This window comes from Prinia subflava, chromosome 3, assembly GCF_021018805.1.
Source record: "Prinia subflava isolate CZ2003 ecotype Zambia chromosome 3, Cam_Psub_1.2, whole genome shotgun sequence".
Lineage (NCBI taxonomy): Eukaryota > Metazoa > Chordata > Aves > Passeriformes > Cisticolidae > Prinia > Prinia subflava.
The window spans coordinates 20686842-20700806 of record NC_086249.1 but is presented as its reverse complement, the minus strand read 5'-3'; the positions used below and the strand labels follow the sequence as shown (position 1 = coordinate 20700806).

The window sequence follows — 13965 nt, the reverse complement described above, 5'->3', positions numbered from 1 at the left end:
GGATATATCCCCTTTTTTTCTAGGACACTGGTTCCAGTCCAGTTTCAGCCTAGGGGTCAGGATTAGCCAGGAAGTAGATCTCTCTGGAATGAAATGTCTGTGGCTACAATGCAGCTAAAGGACATACTGATTTATACTGATTTATTTGAGGTAACCATAATGGCATGGGATCATTAACCTCCAATTAGAACCCCACTTCAAGTCAACCTCAAACCTTTTCCTGTAAGAAACCTTTGAGACCTTTTCCACCAAATGTGAAAGATATCAGGCAAGACAAATAAAGCCTATGACCCTCACTGAACATGCCTCTGGATAAGAAGAAGTGTCAGATCATTCAGATGCACAAACCCTTCCCTTGTTAAGTTTCATGATGCCTCAGAAGGCTTAAGCATTCTCAATCATTCTCCCACTCCACTCCCTAACCAGGCCAGGGGGCTATACCTTTAGGATGCTGTAAGTGTCCTTTTCATCCACCCCCATTACTGGAAGGTAGGTGATCCCATCTCGAACTATTGGCTCCACAGTAATGCAATTCCACAGGGGCTCCTCCAAGGCAGCGTTTGGACCATGGACATAGCCATGGAATTCCTTCACTGGAAGTAGGTCATACAGCTTGGCAGAAGGAGAGAGAGCATTTGGCATTTTAGTGTCCATTGTTATGAAACACAACTGAAGGAGTTGGATGCAAGCACCTTAACAGTCACATCATCAGCCCATACAACCACATTGCCATAGTCCTCTCTGTGCTGAGATCAAGGAGAGTTTGGGAATCAAAAAAAGGATCAAAATTTGGAGATACTGCCTCTTTTTTATGCTCTGCACATTACTCTGGTTATTATGGCTTAAATATGTGAAAAATTACATCAGCCAAACCATCTGTAATACTTTGCCCCTACTCAGGCATTGTCATTTTCTGCTTGGCAAAAGGCAAATAAACTCTTTGACACTTCTAGATGCTATCCCAAGAAAATTAATGCATGAATAAGGATAATAACTGAAAAATCATCATCAAACACACAGCAGCATTTTTGGCTCTGGCTAAGACAAGCAGGCCCCTTTCTAATTGCCATCCCTAAAATCACACAAAACCCCTAAGAAACAACTACTGCCCAGTTCTCTTCTTTTTGCCCACTGGAGGAAGATGAGAAGCAGCACAAGGGAGCTTCCCTGTGCCAGCTCTGACAAGAGGGACTGTTCCCTGTTTCTACTCCAGCACTGGCTGCTCTTGCTCTGACCAGGCTCCAGCTTGTTCCACAGACCAAGAACGTACAGAGGTGGGTGACAGCTCAGCTTCTGGCTTCATGAGGAGAACACTCTTGTCCACAGCACGCACAGCACAGAGGGAGTTCGGGGAGGCTCGGAAGTGCAAGTGAGCATCTGAGGAAGGCAGGCCTTCCGAAGGGGAGAAGCTTAAGTCCACCTGTAACCACAAGAAAAGCTATGTCACAGATGCCCTACTCTCACAGGACATTTCCTTCCAGTTGAGTGCATTTAGTTCCAACTTTGCAAGGCCCCCATACACCTGCACACTTCCGTCTATACTTCCTCTATGCTACTGTTCCCTTCCAGCAGTGCCAGGGGAATCAGCACCAAGAGATCTGAGCAACTCCAAGAAGCACAACTACTCATAAAATTTTTAAGGTGGTTTTGGGTTTTGTGGTCATTGTGAATGTGATGAGGCAATCCCACATAAGGACTAGATGTGATCAGACATTGGAACATGTCCTTGAACTAGGACCAGTCACTGTATTGCACCCAGAAACTGTATGTGGAGAGAAAACCAGCTTGCAAAGACCTTGCTCTCGTTCTCTTTTTCTTAGCCAGGACCATCTCCAGGATTAGCAGCTTTGACCAGCTGCTAAAGGGGGTTTTATCATTGTAGACCCTGCTAGCATGTTTTTCCCAGCAGCTGATCTCTGCCAGGTTAGCACAAACCACTAAGCAGTGAAGCTACTTAAAACAATTGATATGTTGCTTCTCCAGTGTTAGTGTATCTAAAGAAATTACCTTAACCAGGCTAAAGCTAAATAAGTGAGCTTGAACACACTGCAGTCTGGTGGCTGCTCCCTCAGGAAGTGGACACTTACCTTATTGTTGAAACATAATTCTGTGGAGAACTTGGCTGAATCAGCAATCACCTCCTTGCTGGCGACTGTGGCGTACACAAGCACTTGGGCCACTGGAGCAATATCAGCTTGTACAGACAGCTGTAGTGAGAAGACACCATTGTCTAGCAAACAAAACAATGGCAAAAAGTTAAGGTGCAAAAAACTTTCTCTTGAAGCAGCCGAAATTCTAGGTTTGACTTTATGCTGAACTTTATCCTAGCCATTATGAAATTCCAGGCATCCAAGTGGAATGAATTTGTGCTCACAGAGATGTGTAAGTCGCCCTGTCTGACTGAAAAGACCTGTTTTCCAGTGAATAAGTATGCTGAATTTTGCTTCAGCTTCTAAAAACAGACTATCAGATGTATCTCCAAGGAGCACTGGAGCCCCAGAAAACGCAGTGTTAGGAGAAAGATAATAGCACAGGGGATTAGAGCAAATCTGTGAAAAGCCTAAAGGCAGAGAAAATTAAGGTCAAACTCTTCCCAGATCTTAGAGGACATGCAGATGTGGATCCTTGCATTTACACGGAAGCAGAATATATGTCTGCCACAGTTGCATAGCCCCTCATAAGAGTGACAATTTGGTGGGGGAGAGGAACTCACCACTTTCCTGGTCCAAATCCAGAATGTGAGTGCCTCCTCGCTTAATGTTTCCCTTGGCCATCACCTGAATGGAAGGAGAAATTTTGTTGTGATTGTGGTTTTGTATTAGCCAAACCTGAAAGTGAGGGACCCTGCAAGGAGAGCAGCTGAGCTGTGTGTCTGCTGCTCACACCCAGCTATGTCCCTGTAGCAGAATCGCTGTGCTCACCCAGAGGGCACAGGGACATCCTTACTTTTTTACTCCCAACATAGACCCTCCTTTTTGTTTCTAAAGAACATATGAAGGATGACAAGAAAGTGTTTAAAGACTGCTGCCACAAACCACAGCCTTTATTTCTAATCCTCCTATAATTGCCAGTGACAACCTCACTGTATGGCAGGTGCAAACTTACCAGGTAGTAAAAGGTGACTGTCTTCTGCTCTCCTACAGCCTCTGGAGTAAGGATATAATGCACCCGGATCTCTGTGAAGGAGCCACAGCTTAGGGGTTTGGACTTGGGCTCAATTTTGAGGAAGCTATTGCTGGGAGAGTGAAAGCGCTTTAGCTGAAGATAACTTTCTCCATAATATGGAACAACCCAGGAACGTTCAAAGCAGAAGACGTTTGTTTTGTGAACTGCCTGGAAAAGGAGAAAATACATAGATCCTCAAACACAGGTGGCCAAACTGGAGACAAAAATTCATGGCCTAATAGTAAAGCTTTAGTATTTTTTGGCACTGAAGTAACAAAGAAATTTACAAAATAAAAAAATAAAAGTAAAAAAAAAGCAAAAACAAAAACAACAACAAAAAAACCTCAAAAAACAACCACCAATAAAATCCCCAACACACTACTTTGGAAAGTGCAAGACAGGACAAATCACTGGGAATTATCTCACTGCCAGAGAAGCTGGAGTTTGTCTCAAACAAGCTGAATCATCAGATTTTTTTTTAGTATTAGTGTCACTCTAAGGGCCTTTTACATCAATGCCTTGCCCTGTCTAACAGGGAAAAGTCAATTTTCATTTCTTTCCTTATCATTGACACTGAAGAAGGGATAGTGCTGCTCAGTTAAGATATGACCAGGGCCAAGATCAAGCTACAGATGCTATAGAAAAGGAGGACAATCTCCAACTAATAATTCAAAACCTATGAAATAGGTTAAAACCAAATAAAGTTGAGGATCTGAGAGAGTCCAGGTCCTCTTAAAATTTAGAGCAAGGGGAAGATATTTCACATTTAGAAGGCCACTATTTCAGCATTTGATGTACCCCCTCACATGCCCTTTTTTCTTTATCTTTTTCGTTATACTTTGGAATTCTTGCCTTTTCTTTATCCTGCAAAAAGCTGAAAACTTCAAGCATCCAGTAGTAACCTCTGGAAAATTTTTAATGGTTTTAGTCTGTGACAAGGGAATTGTAGGGAGAAGAGCAAATACAATTCTAGACACAAATATTCTCCCCTCCTCCAGGATGTGATATTACAAAACATGCATATTGCACAACAAATAACATTTCCCACTAACAAAAGATGCTCAGCAGCACCTGTTAGTCCCAGACAAAGAAATTCCACAACAAACCAAAAAAAGCAAAAACAAACAAATAAACAAAAAACCCGACCTCCCCAAAAAAACTCAGAAGCTGTACTTAGAAACTAGAAATGCTAAATTAAACCCGGAGATGTGCAGATGGGAGATTGATCCATTCTTGACTAGGTAGGGCTGGTGATCTCGGAGCAGAATGGACTCTTATGTTCTCTTGATGTTCCTTCTAACCCTGTATTGCGATTGCCAAGCAAAAATCAAATATTTACAAGATTAACTGCAATTGTGACCTGGAACCTCAGTCTGCTGTATGACTATTTCCACCAAACTGGTGTCAAGGTTGACACAAACAACAAGGAACAATAATCTAACTACTTTTGCATCTATAGCAGAAACTTTAGAGCTTCCTCTCCAGCCCTGTGGGGGGCTTCATTGCCTTCTCTGCCCAAAGTATTTACCTTAATTCCAACATTTTCAAAGGTCAGTGAGGAAGTGTTCAGGGCAAACTCTGCCATGCCCTCTTCATTTGTTGTATAGTTTTGTTCCTGTCCTCCTTGAAGAGAAATTCTCACAGTTTCATTGGCGATTGGAGTGTTAGACCCATCCACTAGTTTCACCTGGAAGAGCAAAACCAGTACAGTTTAGAAGGAGAGGGATGGCTGCCACCTGAATAAGACTGGTAGAACACCAAGGTAAAGACACTGAGCCTATGTCAGACAAGGAAGCCTCAACAGCATTTTACACTTATCTCTTCCAGAGACAGCTGCAAACTTTCTGAATACCTTTTCTCTGCCACTTTCTTATCTCTGCCTCTGGGTCCCTCAGGAGTGGATGTGGAGAATGACATGTACTCACACCCCTCAAATTAAACAGGTGGCTGTAGAAGGAGAATTTCAGTGGACTGGAGAGGCAAAACACAAGACAGAATGAGGGCTGTGCTCTCAGCTGCTGTTCCCCAGTTTGAGAGCCTTCAGAGGAAAGGAGACCCACAGCAATCAGCAACACTGAGGTCCAGCATCCTTGCAGAGCTGGGGCATACATCTGATCAGAAGGTTCAGTAGCATCATTGGCACTCATGGCCTTCCATGCTCATGGTTTCCCTACCTGCCCAAAGAATGGGACTCCTCGCTTGTAGTAAGTATCTGAAAGTGCAAACGTGACTCTGCTAATGGTGTTTGTGATCTCAGAGAAGCTTGTTCCAGTCAGCTCCACTCCTGCAGAAAGAAGCATGAAGAACTAATTTGTCTCTGCCTGACCAGAATTCCTTTCACTCTGAGTCAACCAACCTCTGCTGGACAAACTCTTTTCTTGACAGTGCTGAACTACAGGAAAACTCTGAGATTCCAGAGAAGCAAGAGTCTGCTTTTATCCCTCATTCCTACTGGGCAGGGCCCTCTGCTGGTCTCTCCTGGGCCCACTACATAGCTCTCTCATCCAGAAGATCCATACCTGTATCCTCCTCTTTAATCTTAGCCTCCACATGGAGCTTATTCTCATAGCCACTTCTCTTGAGCTGAAATAACTTGGTCTTTACCACTTCAGAAATGCAGCCATAGATGTCTGTCTGTTGGAGAAAAACAAGCAAGACCATTATAGTCTCATTTATACAGTGCTTATTCAACTTAATGAATCCATCACTGTGTGTTGCTCTGAACTGAAAGAAAAGCCCATAACCTCACAGATGATCTACCTCTGTTAATTTTGTCAAAACTGGAAAAAGACATAAATAACTTAGCAAAAAGCATATTGAGGTACTTACAGCAACATTAGTGCAAAATGCTTGCAAACTAGACAATTTTTGTGTATGTTATGCCACATAAGAAATGTTTGTCAGGCATCAGGCTCACTACAAAATAAAGCTGCTTACTTAAAATGTGTAAGCCATATGAGTGATACATAAACCAAAGTCTGTGTATTTGTAGAAAGCAGATGACAGCTGGAAAAGTATTTCCAAAACTTGCCACCTCTCTTCAGCAAATTCATGTACAAGGCAAGTCTCCATAGAAGAGATGCCTGCAACAGAGATTTGCACCAGAGTATTTATATTTTCTTTTGTCATGGGTAAGAACAGTAGTGGCAGAGGTAGCTGTGGACTCACGTGGCTCATGCTGTCGCAGAGTCCAGGGACCACAAGAACATCTTCTATATGCTTTCTTCTCCTGGCATATTTCCACAATTGTTATTACTCCAACTTCTATCAATAACCCAGTATTATTGCACCTGTTGGTGCTCCAAACACCTTTCAGTTTCACTCTTGCCAGTTAAAAGGTGAAAAAAGTTGAGGTTTTTTCAGTCTCTTAGCCCCTGCTGTTAAACCCATATTTCTTTCCTTCTTGCTCAAAATGCATCTGCATCTCTCTTGGTTTCTGCTCCTTTCCCTCCCCTAACTCCAGCTTCTTTCCCCATACACTATGTCCAGTGTCAGCCAACTCCAACTCTGTTCTCATTGCTCATGGCTTTTCTATCTCCCTTTGCTCTTATAATCTCTACACTCCATTATGACCTTTCTGTTATTTCTCTCATCTCTTCATTCTCCATCAGATTCTGGCCTTTGCACACATTGCACACAGTTCTTACTGCTCAGACCTTCCTCCTTATTTTTACCTTTCACATTTCATCTTGCACCCAATCTTTTCTCATCTTTCAGCCTTCCTTAACATACATGGATTTTCACAGAATGGTTTTGGTGGGAATGGGGCTTAAAGGCCATCTAAATTCCAATTCCCCTGCCATAGGAAGGGCCATCTCCCAATAGACCATGTTGCTCAAAACCCCATCCAGCCTGGCCTTGAACACTTCCAGGGGTGGGGCATCCACAGCTTCCCTGGGCAACCTGTGCCAGTGCCCCACCACACGCTAACACTGTTCGTACATACTCAGAGGAAGCCTGTGCCTACAAGGTGTGCTCAAGAACCCTTTCTCCAGTCCCTCTACCCACCAGAGTAATCCTGACTCACCTGTCCAGAGAACTCCTCACAGACTGCTCTAGCCTCCTCACCATAGCAGGACACGGCTGCATGTTCGTACTTCCGGCACACACGGAAGTTCACGAGGCCGGGAACAGGCTTCCCAAACGTGTATCTACAAGCAGGGAGGGTTGAAAGGGAAAGAGAGACATTAGGAATGTAAGAAGGGTGTAGAAAAATTACAGGCTCATCCCTATTGACGCCAGCTTTCTTCCCTACAGCTGCCTCCAGGATACACAGGGTCATCATAGGAAATAAAAAGCAGAAAGGAATCTGGTACCCTATGCTAATGCTGATTTTGTTGAGAGTCCCCCTCATCCTGGAGAACACGTTGCAAGCATCTACCCAACCTCCCAGTTGTGATAGAACTTGTTTATACATGTATGAGCACTGGGTCTTTACTCTCACTCTTCAGCCCAAGCCATGGCTCTCCCCACAGGGTGTATGGAACACTGCAAGGTGGAATCCAGTGAGGTGGCCCAAAGGAAAGAGGACAGCTGCATCCCTTGGGGTGTCCTCTCCTCAATAACAAGCAGAAAATACAGTTAAAATATCATTCTTGGATAAAGTGAACTAAATACCTCATCCCCGGCACTGAGGGTGGTGTGAAATCCTCAATGACTCAAAAAACAGGCAAGAAATATGCTCACAAAAACAAAACAAAACAAAACCCAACACAAACAAAAAAAACCACCACAAACAAAACACCAGATCAAAAGATATTTCTATATGTTACATACAAAGTGCATCAAACAGTAACTGCTGCCTTTTGTCTCATAGTAGATATAGTCTGCTTGGTCCTGGGACCCCAAAAGAATTGAGAAATATAATAAAGTTTCATGTCTCAGCCTCCCAACTGAACTTTCATCAGCAACTCAAGAAAACACTGAAACCAAGCAGAACTTGAAAGAATGACACTCACACTCCACAAACTGTCACCTTCAGCTCCTCATCAAGAATGCTGATCACCTTGGGCATTTTCACTATCACTTCAAATTTTGGCAGCACTGTAGCAGAACCAAAGGAAAACAGTCAATGTGGTAGGGAACAACATCAGAATGACACATGAAGAGGCTGTTCTTACAAATTACCTAAAAATGTTTTATATCTAAACAGTCAGATTTTAGAGGCTTCTGTCACCTGCACATCCCACTAGAGTCATTGAAAACCCCTCAGCCAAGCATTGTGCCAGGTAGGAAGACAAGATTATTACACCAGCTGTTAAAACACAGCAGCTCCATAGGTAACACATGGGTTATCAGTCCCACAGCAGTAGAATACAGTAAAACAGAGAGATAAATCAGAGGTTTCCCAAAAATATACAGACTGAAGCCTGGTCTCTGCATTTTCAAAGCATGTAGATCTTATCAATGTTCAAAACAGGCAGACACCCTGGCTTCTCCAGTGACACAGCACAGGGTGACATCGCATCCACACCCAGCTGCAGGAGGGGAAGAGGATGGTGACCACCTTGGGAGAACCAGGAGGGGATTCAGAGCAAAGGACAGAGCACAGTCTTGCAGCTGGAAAAGATCAAACCACTTTGAGACTCATCTGCCAGGACACGTCTCTGCTGCATGAGCCAGGTCTTGTCAGACCATGTAACAAGGGCTGCAGCTGGCTTGCTGGGGTGGGAAGATAGGCTGGTTGTGATCACATGCCAGTGTGTACTGGGATACCATTTTTCTAGCTAAACAGATGGAACTGGCATAGAGGTGAGACACCAAAGGGAGGTTAAGGCACTATGGCATCACACAAGCTATGGGCTTAGCTTGTAGGGCAGAAAAGGCAGGATCTTAATTTACAGCATAGACAGTGCCAGCCTAGACCCAGACTTGTGGCGTGACATTGGACAGATATGTAGCCAACTAGAGATAAGGCTGTGGCCAAAAAGCACCTCCAAAAGGAGGTAAGGCTTGTGGCTGTCAGCACAGACTGATGCAAGCACTGTGCTCCTCCTCATAGGAGCCTTGCTGAGGTGGGCATTCTGAAGAGCTGCACTCCATGGTCTGGGGCTTAGGGAGGAGTGGAGATAGGTCACTCAAGTCCCTCAGTCTTCTCCTCCTAAAGAGATGATTCTTGGGAGGGAAAGGACACAGAAACAAATTTCCAGTGATGCTGGACATCCTGGTCAGAGCTGCTACGCTGTTCAATTAGGATTTCATGTCCCATGGGACTAGCTGTTAGGAACTTGAAATTGCAGTGACAGTTACCATACTCCTCAACCGAGAAAGAATGTTGAACTATTGTCCCAGCAGCCTTCTGTGCCACCACTGTGTAGGTCCCTTGGATAGGTTCAGAGGTGAGGTTGAAGAACAACTGTGTAAATCCCATCTCTAACTCTACGTTTGTCCACTGGTACAGACGATTTTTCTTTGGGTCCTACAGATAATGTGATCACAAGGAGATTGTGAGAACAATGGGAGTCTGCAATGAGGCTTAACAAAAACAGTGAAGGGAGGGACAGCCCCTGTGTTTCAGGAGGCTGCAGGCCAGGAATGGAGGGCACTAGCAGAGTTTTGGGGAAAGTACACACCAGGATGACAGAGGAGCTCTAACCTAGGCCCAGGTACATGGTAGCCACCATATGAGTTAAAACTCTGTATAGTTGAATTAATGTGATGGACCAGTTTAATACAGAAAATAAACAAGAATCATCTTGAGGTAACTGTTTACTCTGCCCAGGTTGAGGTGCAGTAGATGTGAATGTGAATTAAATGTTTGTACATACCTTGATATACACCAGTGGAATCTAGAAAAAGAAGAAAGGAAGCAGCATGTTTAGACAGAGTGCAAGCAACACAGTGAAATGACTAGGGCTATGACCACATTTGATAGTAAAAGCTAATCATCCAGTGGGTAAGGAAAAAAGTTCCTGGTATGGATCATCAGAGCATTTTGGGTGTGAGAAGAGGGGGACAATCCTTTGTCTCAGGCTCAAAAGACAGCCAAAATTACTAACTACTAACTCTGGATGATCTGCAGTGCTAGTAAGAACAGGTGCACACTGTGGTAATGCCACTGTTTACACCAGCACTGTCCATTTGCAGTTTGTCTAACCTTTCCAAGAACGCAAAAGGCAGCCTTGTGCAGAAATTTGACAACAGATCCTGTTAAAATGATCTGAGGTTACCTAGAATTTTCAGTTACCTCAGAGTACTGAGAGCTCCCCCCAACAGAGACTATTTTTCCTCCCTTTACCCACATTTGACTTAAGGCCAAATAAGTTGAAAAACAAGTATCGTGCTTACCATTTCATTCACAGGTCGGAATTCTTCATCCAGAGAAACAATTCTGAACAGGACTGATGGAGAAAAACAGTGAGGTTCCACAGTGCAATCATAACCAGAAAAATCAGTTGCAAAAACAAATGGTATAACAGACAACAGGGCTGTTCTCTTCTAAGGAAATTCCATTTACTAGAATGCTAGGTCATGCTAGAAAGTTACCCATCTACTATGGGTACATGAATAAGAGGATGTTAAGAGCAAATCCATGGCAGAGTGAACATCCTACTGATCACAGGCATCAGAATCTCATTAAATGGGACCAAAGTTAAATTTAAGTTGCCTTTCTCTACTTTGCAATGAGGCATTTTAAAGCCAGAATTCTCATGGGTCTTCTAATTTTGTTATAGCAAGACTGACTTCCTAGGAAGGATGAATGCAAGCAAATTACTTCAGAACTTGGCTGCAAGTTTGTGTCAGCTCTGGACGGAGAGAGGATTCAGTACCTCTTTTAGGACATCTGTTTTCATCCAAGCCAAATTTAGGAGATCACTGGCCCAGAAGAAATAAATAGCTTACATAATTCTTTCTGTCTTCATTGAGCAAAATCAGCTGCTGCTTTGGAAGCTATTTCATGACTTAGTCTGAGTTTTGGCCCTGTTCTCTATAAGATAAATATCCAGTCATTCTCTGATTTTAATCCAGACCTCTTAACTGTATGGACCACAACAACAGAGCCCACAGTGAGAGAGTGTGCAGGTGTCCCAAATATGTGCATGCACCTTAAGATTCCCCAAATTTTCCCTATATGGAGTAATAAAACATAAGTCTCAGCCATGAGGTTGCAGTTCTGACCCTCGCTGAAAGCAACTGATATGTGGCCAACATGATCCAACATCCAGTTTTAGTACAAATGTTTGTTTCAAATGCAAATCTCCACCCCTTTCCTGGTACCTGTCTGTCCGGGCTTGTAGATGGGTTTGTCTGTCTGCATGAAGACCAGGCTGTCGAAGTTCTGGACTGCCACTGACTTTTGGCTGCTGAACTGCAGCGTGGCCCCCTTCACCATCACAGTGAGATGCATGGATGCTAAGGGGAATCTTGATTTTGGAAGCTGGGAAGTAAGAAGGAAACTATGTAACAGATCACCTTTAAAGACTTCCTGAACCGAACTAGTCTTCATGAAATAAGAGATCTAATATAATCCTGATGGGCCCAACACAGAGGTGAGAGGAACCATAATCAGGAACAAGAGACTGATTTTTATTTGTCCCATATTCCTACCCATTCCTCCTGCTGTGCAGTGATTGCGCAAGTATTGAGCAGCAAAGGAACTCCTAGCTCTAGCACCTAATTTTTAAAATTCTTACTGCCCAAACCAAACCTTTCCATCCTTTTCCTTTTGACATTCACAAGCAGAATGAAATAGTCTGTCTTCTCTTTCAGGTTATGTCCCTAGTCCTTGCAGAACATTTCCTTTTCCAAACCAGACGCGCCAGACATCTATAACCTCTCACAAGTGACCAAGTCAGTCTTCAGCCTACATCTGACAAACCAAGACAAAAATACATACCTTTTCAGTGTCCTGAAGATCAATTCTTCACTCTTCAGGCCAAAGATGTAATCTAGGCTCTGAGCTAAATGACCAGGTTTCCTAGATGCCTACAACTCGTTATAGTCCCCGGCGCTTTCAATTACATTAAATTATAAATTTCCTGCTTTGCTGGGTTTTTTTTTTTCCAGATACAGGCAATCACAGCTCTATGTTCTTACATTAATTCAGTATACACCAGGTGGAAAGTACCTGAGGTCCAAAAGCCCTACCACAATTTCAAGGCTCTCAAGTGACAAATTGAGGATGTTGAAGGATGGTGTGGAAAGCCATTTCACCAAACAACCATCAGGAGTGTCAATATACTAAACCCACTTTCTTCTCCTGTCCTGGAAAGGGAGTGGCTTTCTAGTATTCAGCATCTCATTTAGCATACTAAGGCGATCTCAGCAGTAAGAGGATGTTGAGGATGGACATGAACACACCTTTAGCCAAGAGGTAAGTGACCATAGTGTTACTCTGGTTATTACTTCTCAGTGCCTTTACATTTTATGCCTGGCATAAAGGATCATCCCATGAGGATGAGATACTCACAGAGAAAGGGATGCAGGTGAACACATCTTTCTCTGACACCACATCATCAATCAAGCTCCTGTTCTCCCCTTGGTACTCGAGTGTGGCACTCAGAGTCACAGACTCGTTCAGGTGGGTCAGCTGAATGCAGACTTTCTCTTGAGAATCTGTGTGTAGCAGAAAGGGCACCAGCACCATGTACTGCCTAGGAACAAGGGAGAATGATAGGTCAGGGGAGCAGGAACAGGTAAGAGGAGCTGTGTAAAGAACAAACAAACCAATCTGATGACTACAGCTCTCGCCACACAGGGAGACGGGTGCATTTTCTAAGAGGGTAACAAGATTTCCAGCATTTCTGTAGCAGCAAGGGAAAGCAGAGAGTCTGGTCTCAAATATAAAATACGAGAGGAAAGCCTCCACACAAACATCTGGAAAGGATATGTTTTTCTATCTTCTGGCACAACAGCAGCACTTCTTCCTGGGATCCTGAATAAAGGCGGGGAGGAATTCAATTGTCAGCTTTGCTAGACACTGTTGGTAGCATTCAGGAGCCACACGAACGTCAGTACACAGTGAATAAATTCCATTGACTACGCACTGCGAAGCGTCTGTAGCATTACTCGCATTCCTCACAGAGATTCAAAACTGCCACAGTGTGGTGCCAGATCTTAAGCAAAAACACAAACAAGTTTCAGGTTTTCAGAGAAGCAAGTCCCTCTGTCTCAGCTCAACAGGGGATCGCTGCTCAGCCCTGCACAGCCTCCTTCCCTCCCAGCGTGGCAACTTGTTGGTGGTGCCCTGGTGCTGTCCCGGTGCCCAGCACTGCATCTGGGAATCAAGCCCGATCCACCTAATGCTAACCGTGCTCCCATTTTGGTGGATGAGGACTGGCCTCCAGTGGGCATACTCAGCAGCAAGCAGATGGGAGGAGAGCCCTCAATACCTCAGCAGTAAGGCAAGGCATTCCCTTCAGCAGTAGCAGAGGCTCTGGCACCTTTTTGTTCATCAGTTGCAGGTCTGCAGGGATCAAGCTCTGACCCCTCAGATCCCACTGTTTCCCCTGCATTTGATGAAAGCACTACAGCACAGCCTTGCTCAGAAATTCCCCTGTACCCCTTGTGGCTCTGTGATGGGTGAGGTGCCCTGTGCTTTGCAGGGGAGGAAGAGACACTGCCAAAACGCCAAAGGAGAAAGTCCTTGGGATGTCAGGACCTCCATGTGCTGCTCCTACTACACATGTACACAACACAAATACCCTTCACACATGAAAGGGGCAAAAGGGGATGAAGAAGGAAGGCAGGACAATATACCCTCACAGATCTGGACAGTCAGTCTTACAGTGTCACATTACCCTGGGTGAGAAGAGAATTTTCATTCATTGGCTGAGCTGAAAATTGTGAATTAAAAAATAA

At 44.0% G+C, this 13965-nt stretch overlaps 1 protein-coding gene across 1 annotated transcript in view; it reads right to left on the bottom strand.

Moving 5' to 3' along the window:
• The window catches only part of A2M (alpha-2-macroglobulin), a 29824-nt gene that overhangs the window by 15184 nt on the left and 675 nt on the right, over positions 1-13965 (bottom strand). Inside the window, exons 2-16 of the mRNA XM_063394318.1 lie at positions 12575-12758; positions 11383-11542; positions 10453-10505; positions 9933-9953; positions 9415-9583; positions 8124-8208; positions 7193-7316; positions 5685-5799; positions 5340-5449; positions 4694-4852; positions 3106-3333; positions 2714-2777; positions 2088-2230; positions 1271-1420; positions 442-612 (exon numbers count right to left, since the gene is read on the bottom strand). Of these exons, the coding sequence (XP_063250388.1) occupies positions 442-612; positions 1271-1420; positions 2088-2230; positions 2714-2777; positions 3106-3333; positions 4694-4852; positions 5340-5449; positions 5685-5799; positions 7193-7316; positions 8124-8208; positions 9415-9583; positions 9933-9953; positions 10453-10505; positions 11383-11542; positions 12575-12758 (1936 nt within the window). The remainder of the gene's footprint in view (positions 1-441; positions 613-1270; positions 1421-2087; positions 2231-2713; positions 2778-3105; positions 3334-4693; positions 4853-5339; positions 5450-5684; positions 5800-7192; positions 7317-8123; positions 8209-9414; positions 9584-9932; positions 9954-10452; positions 10506-11382; positions 11543-12574; positions 12759-13965) is intronic.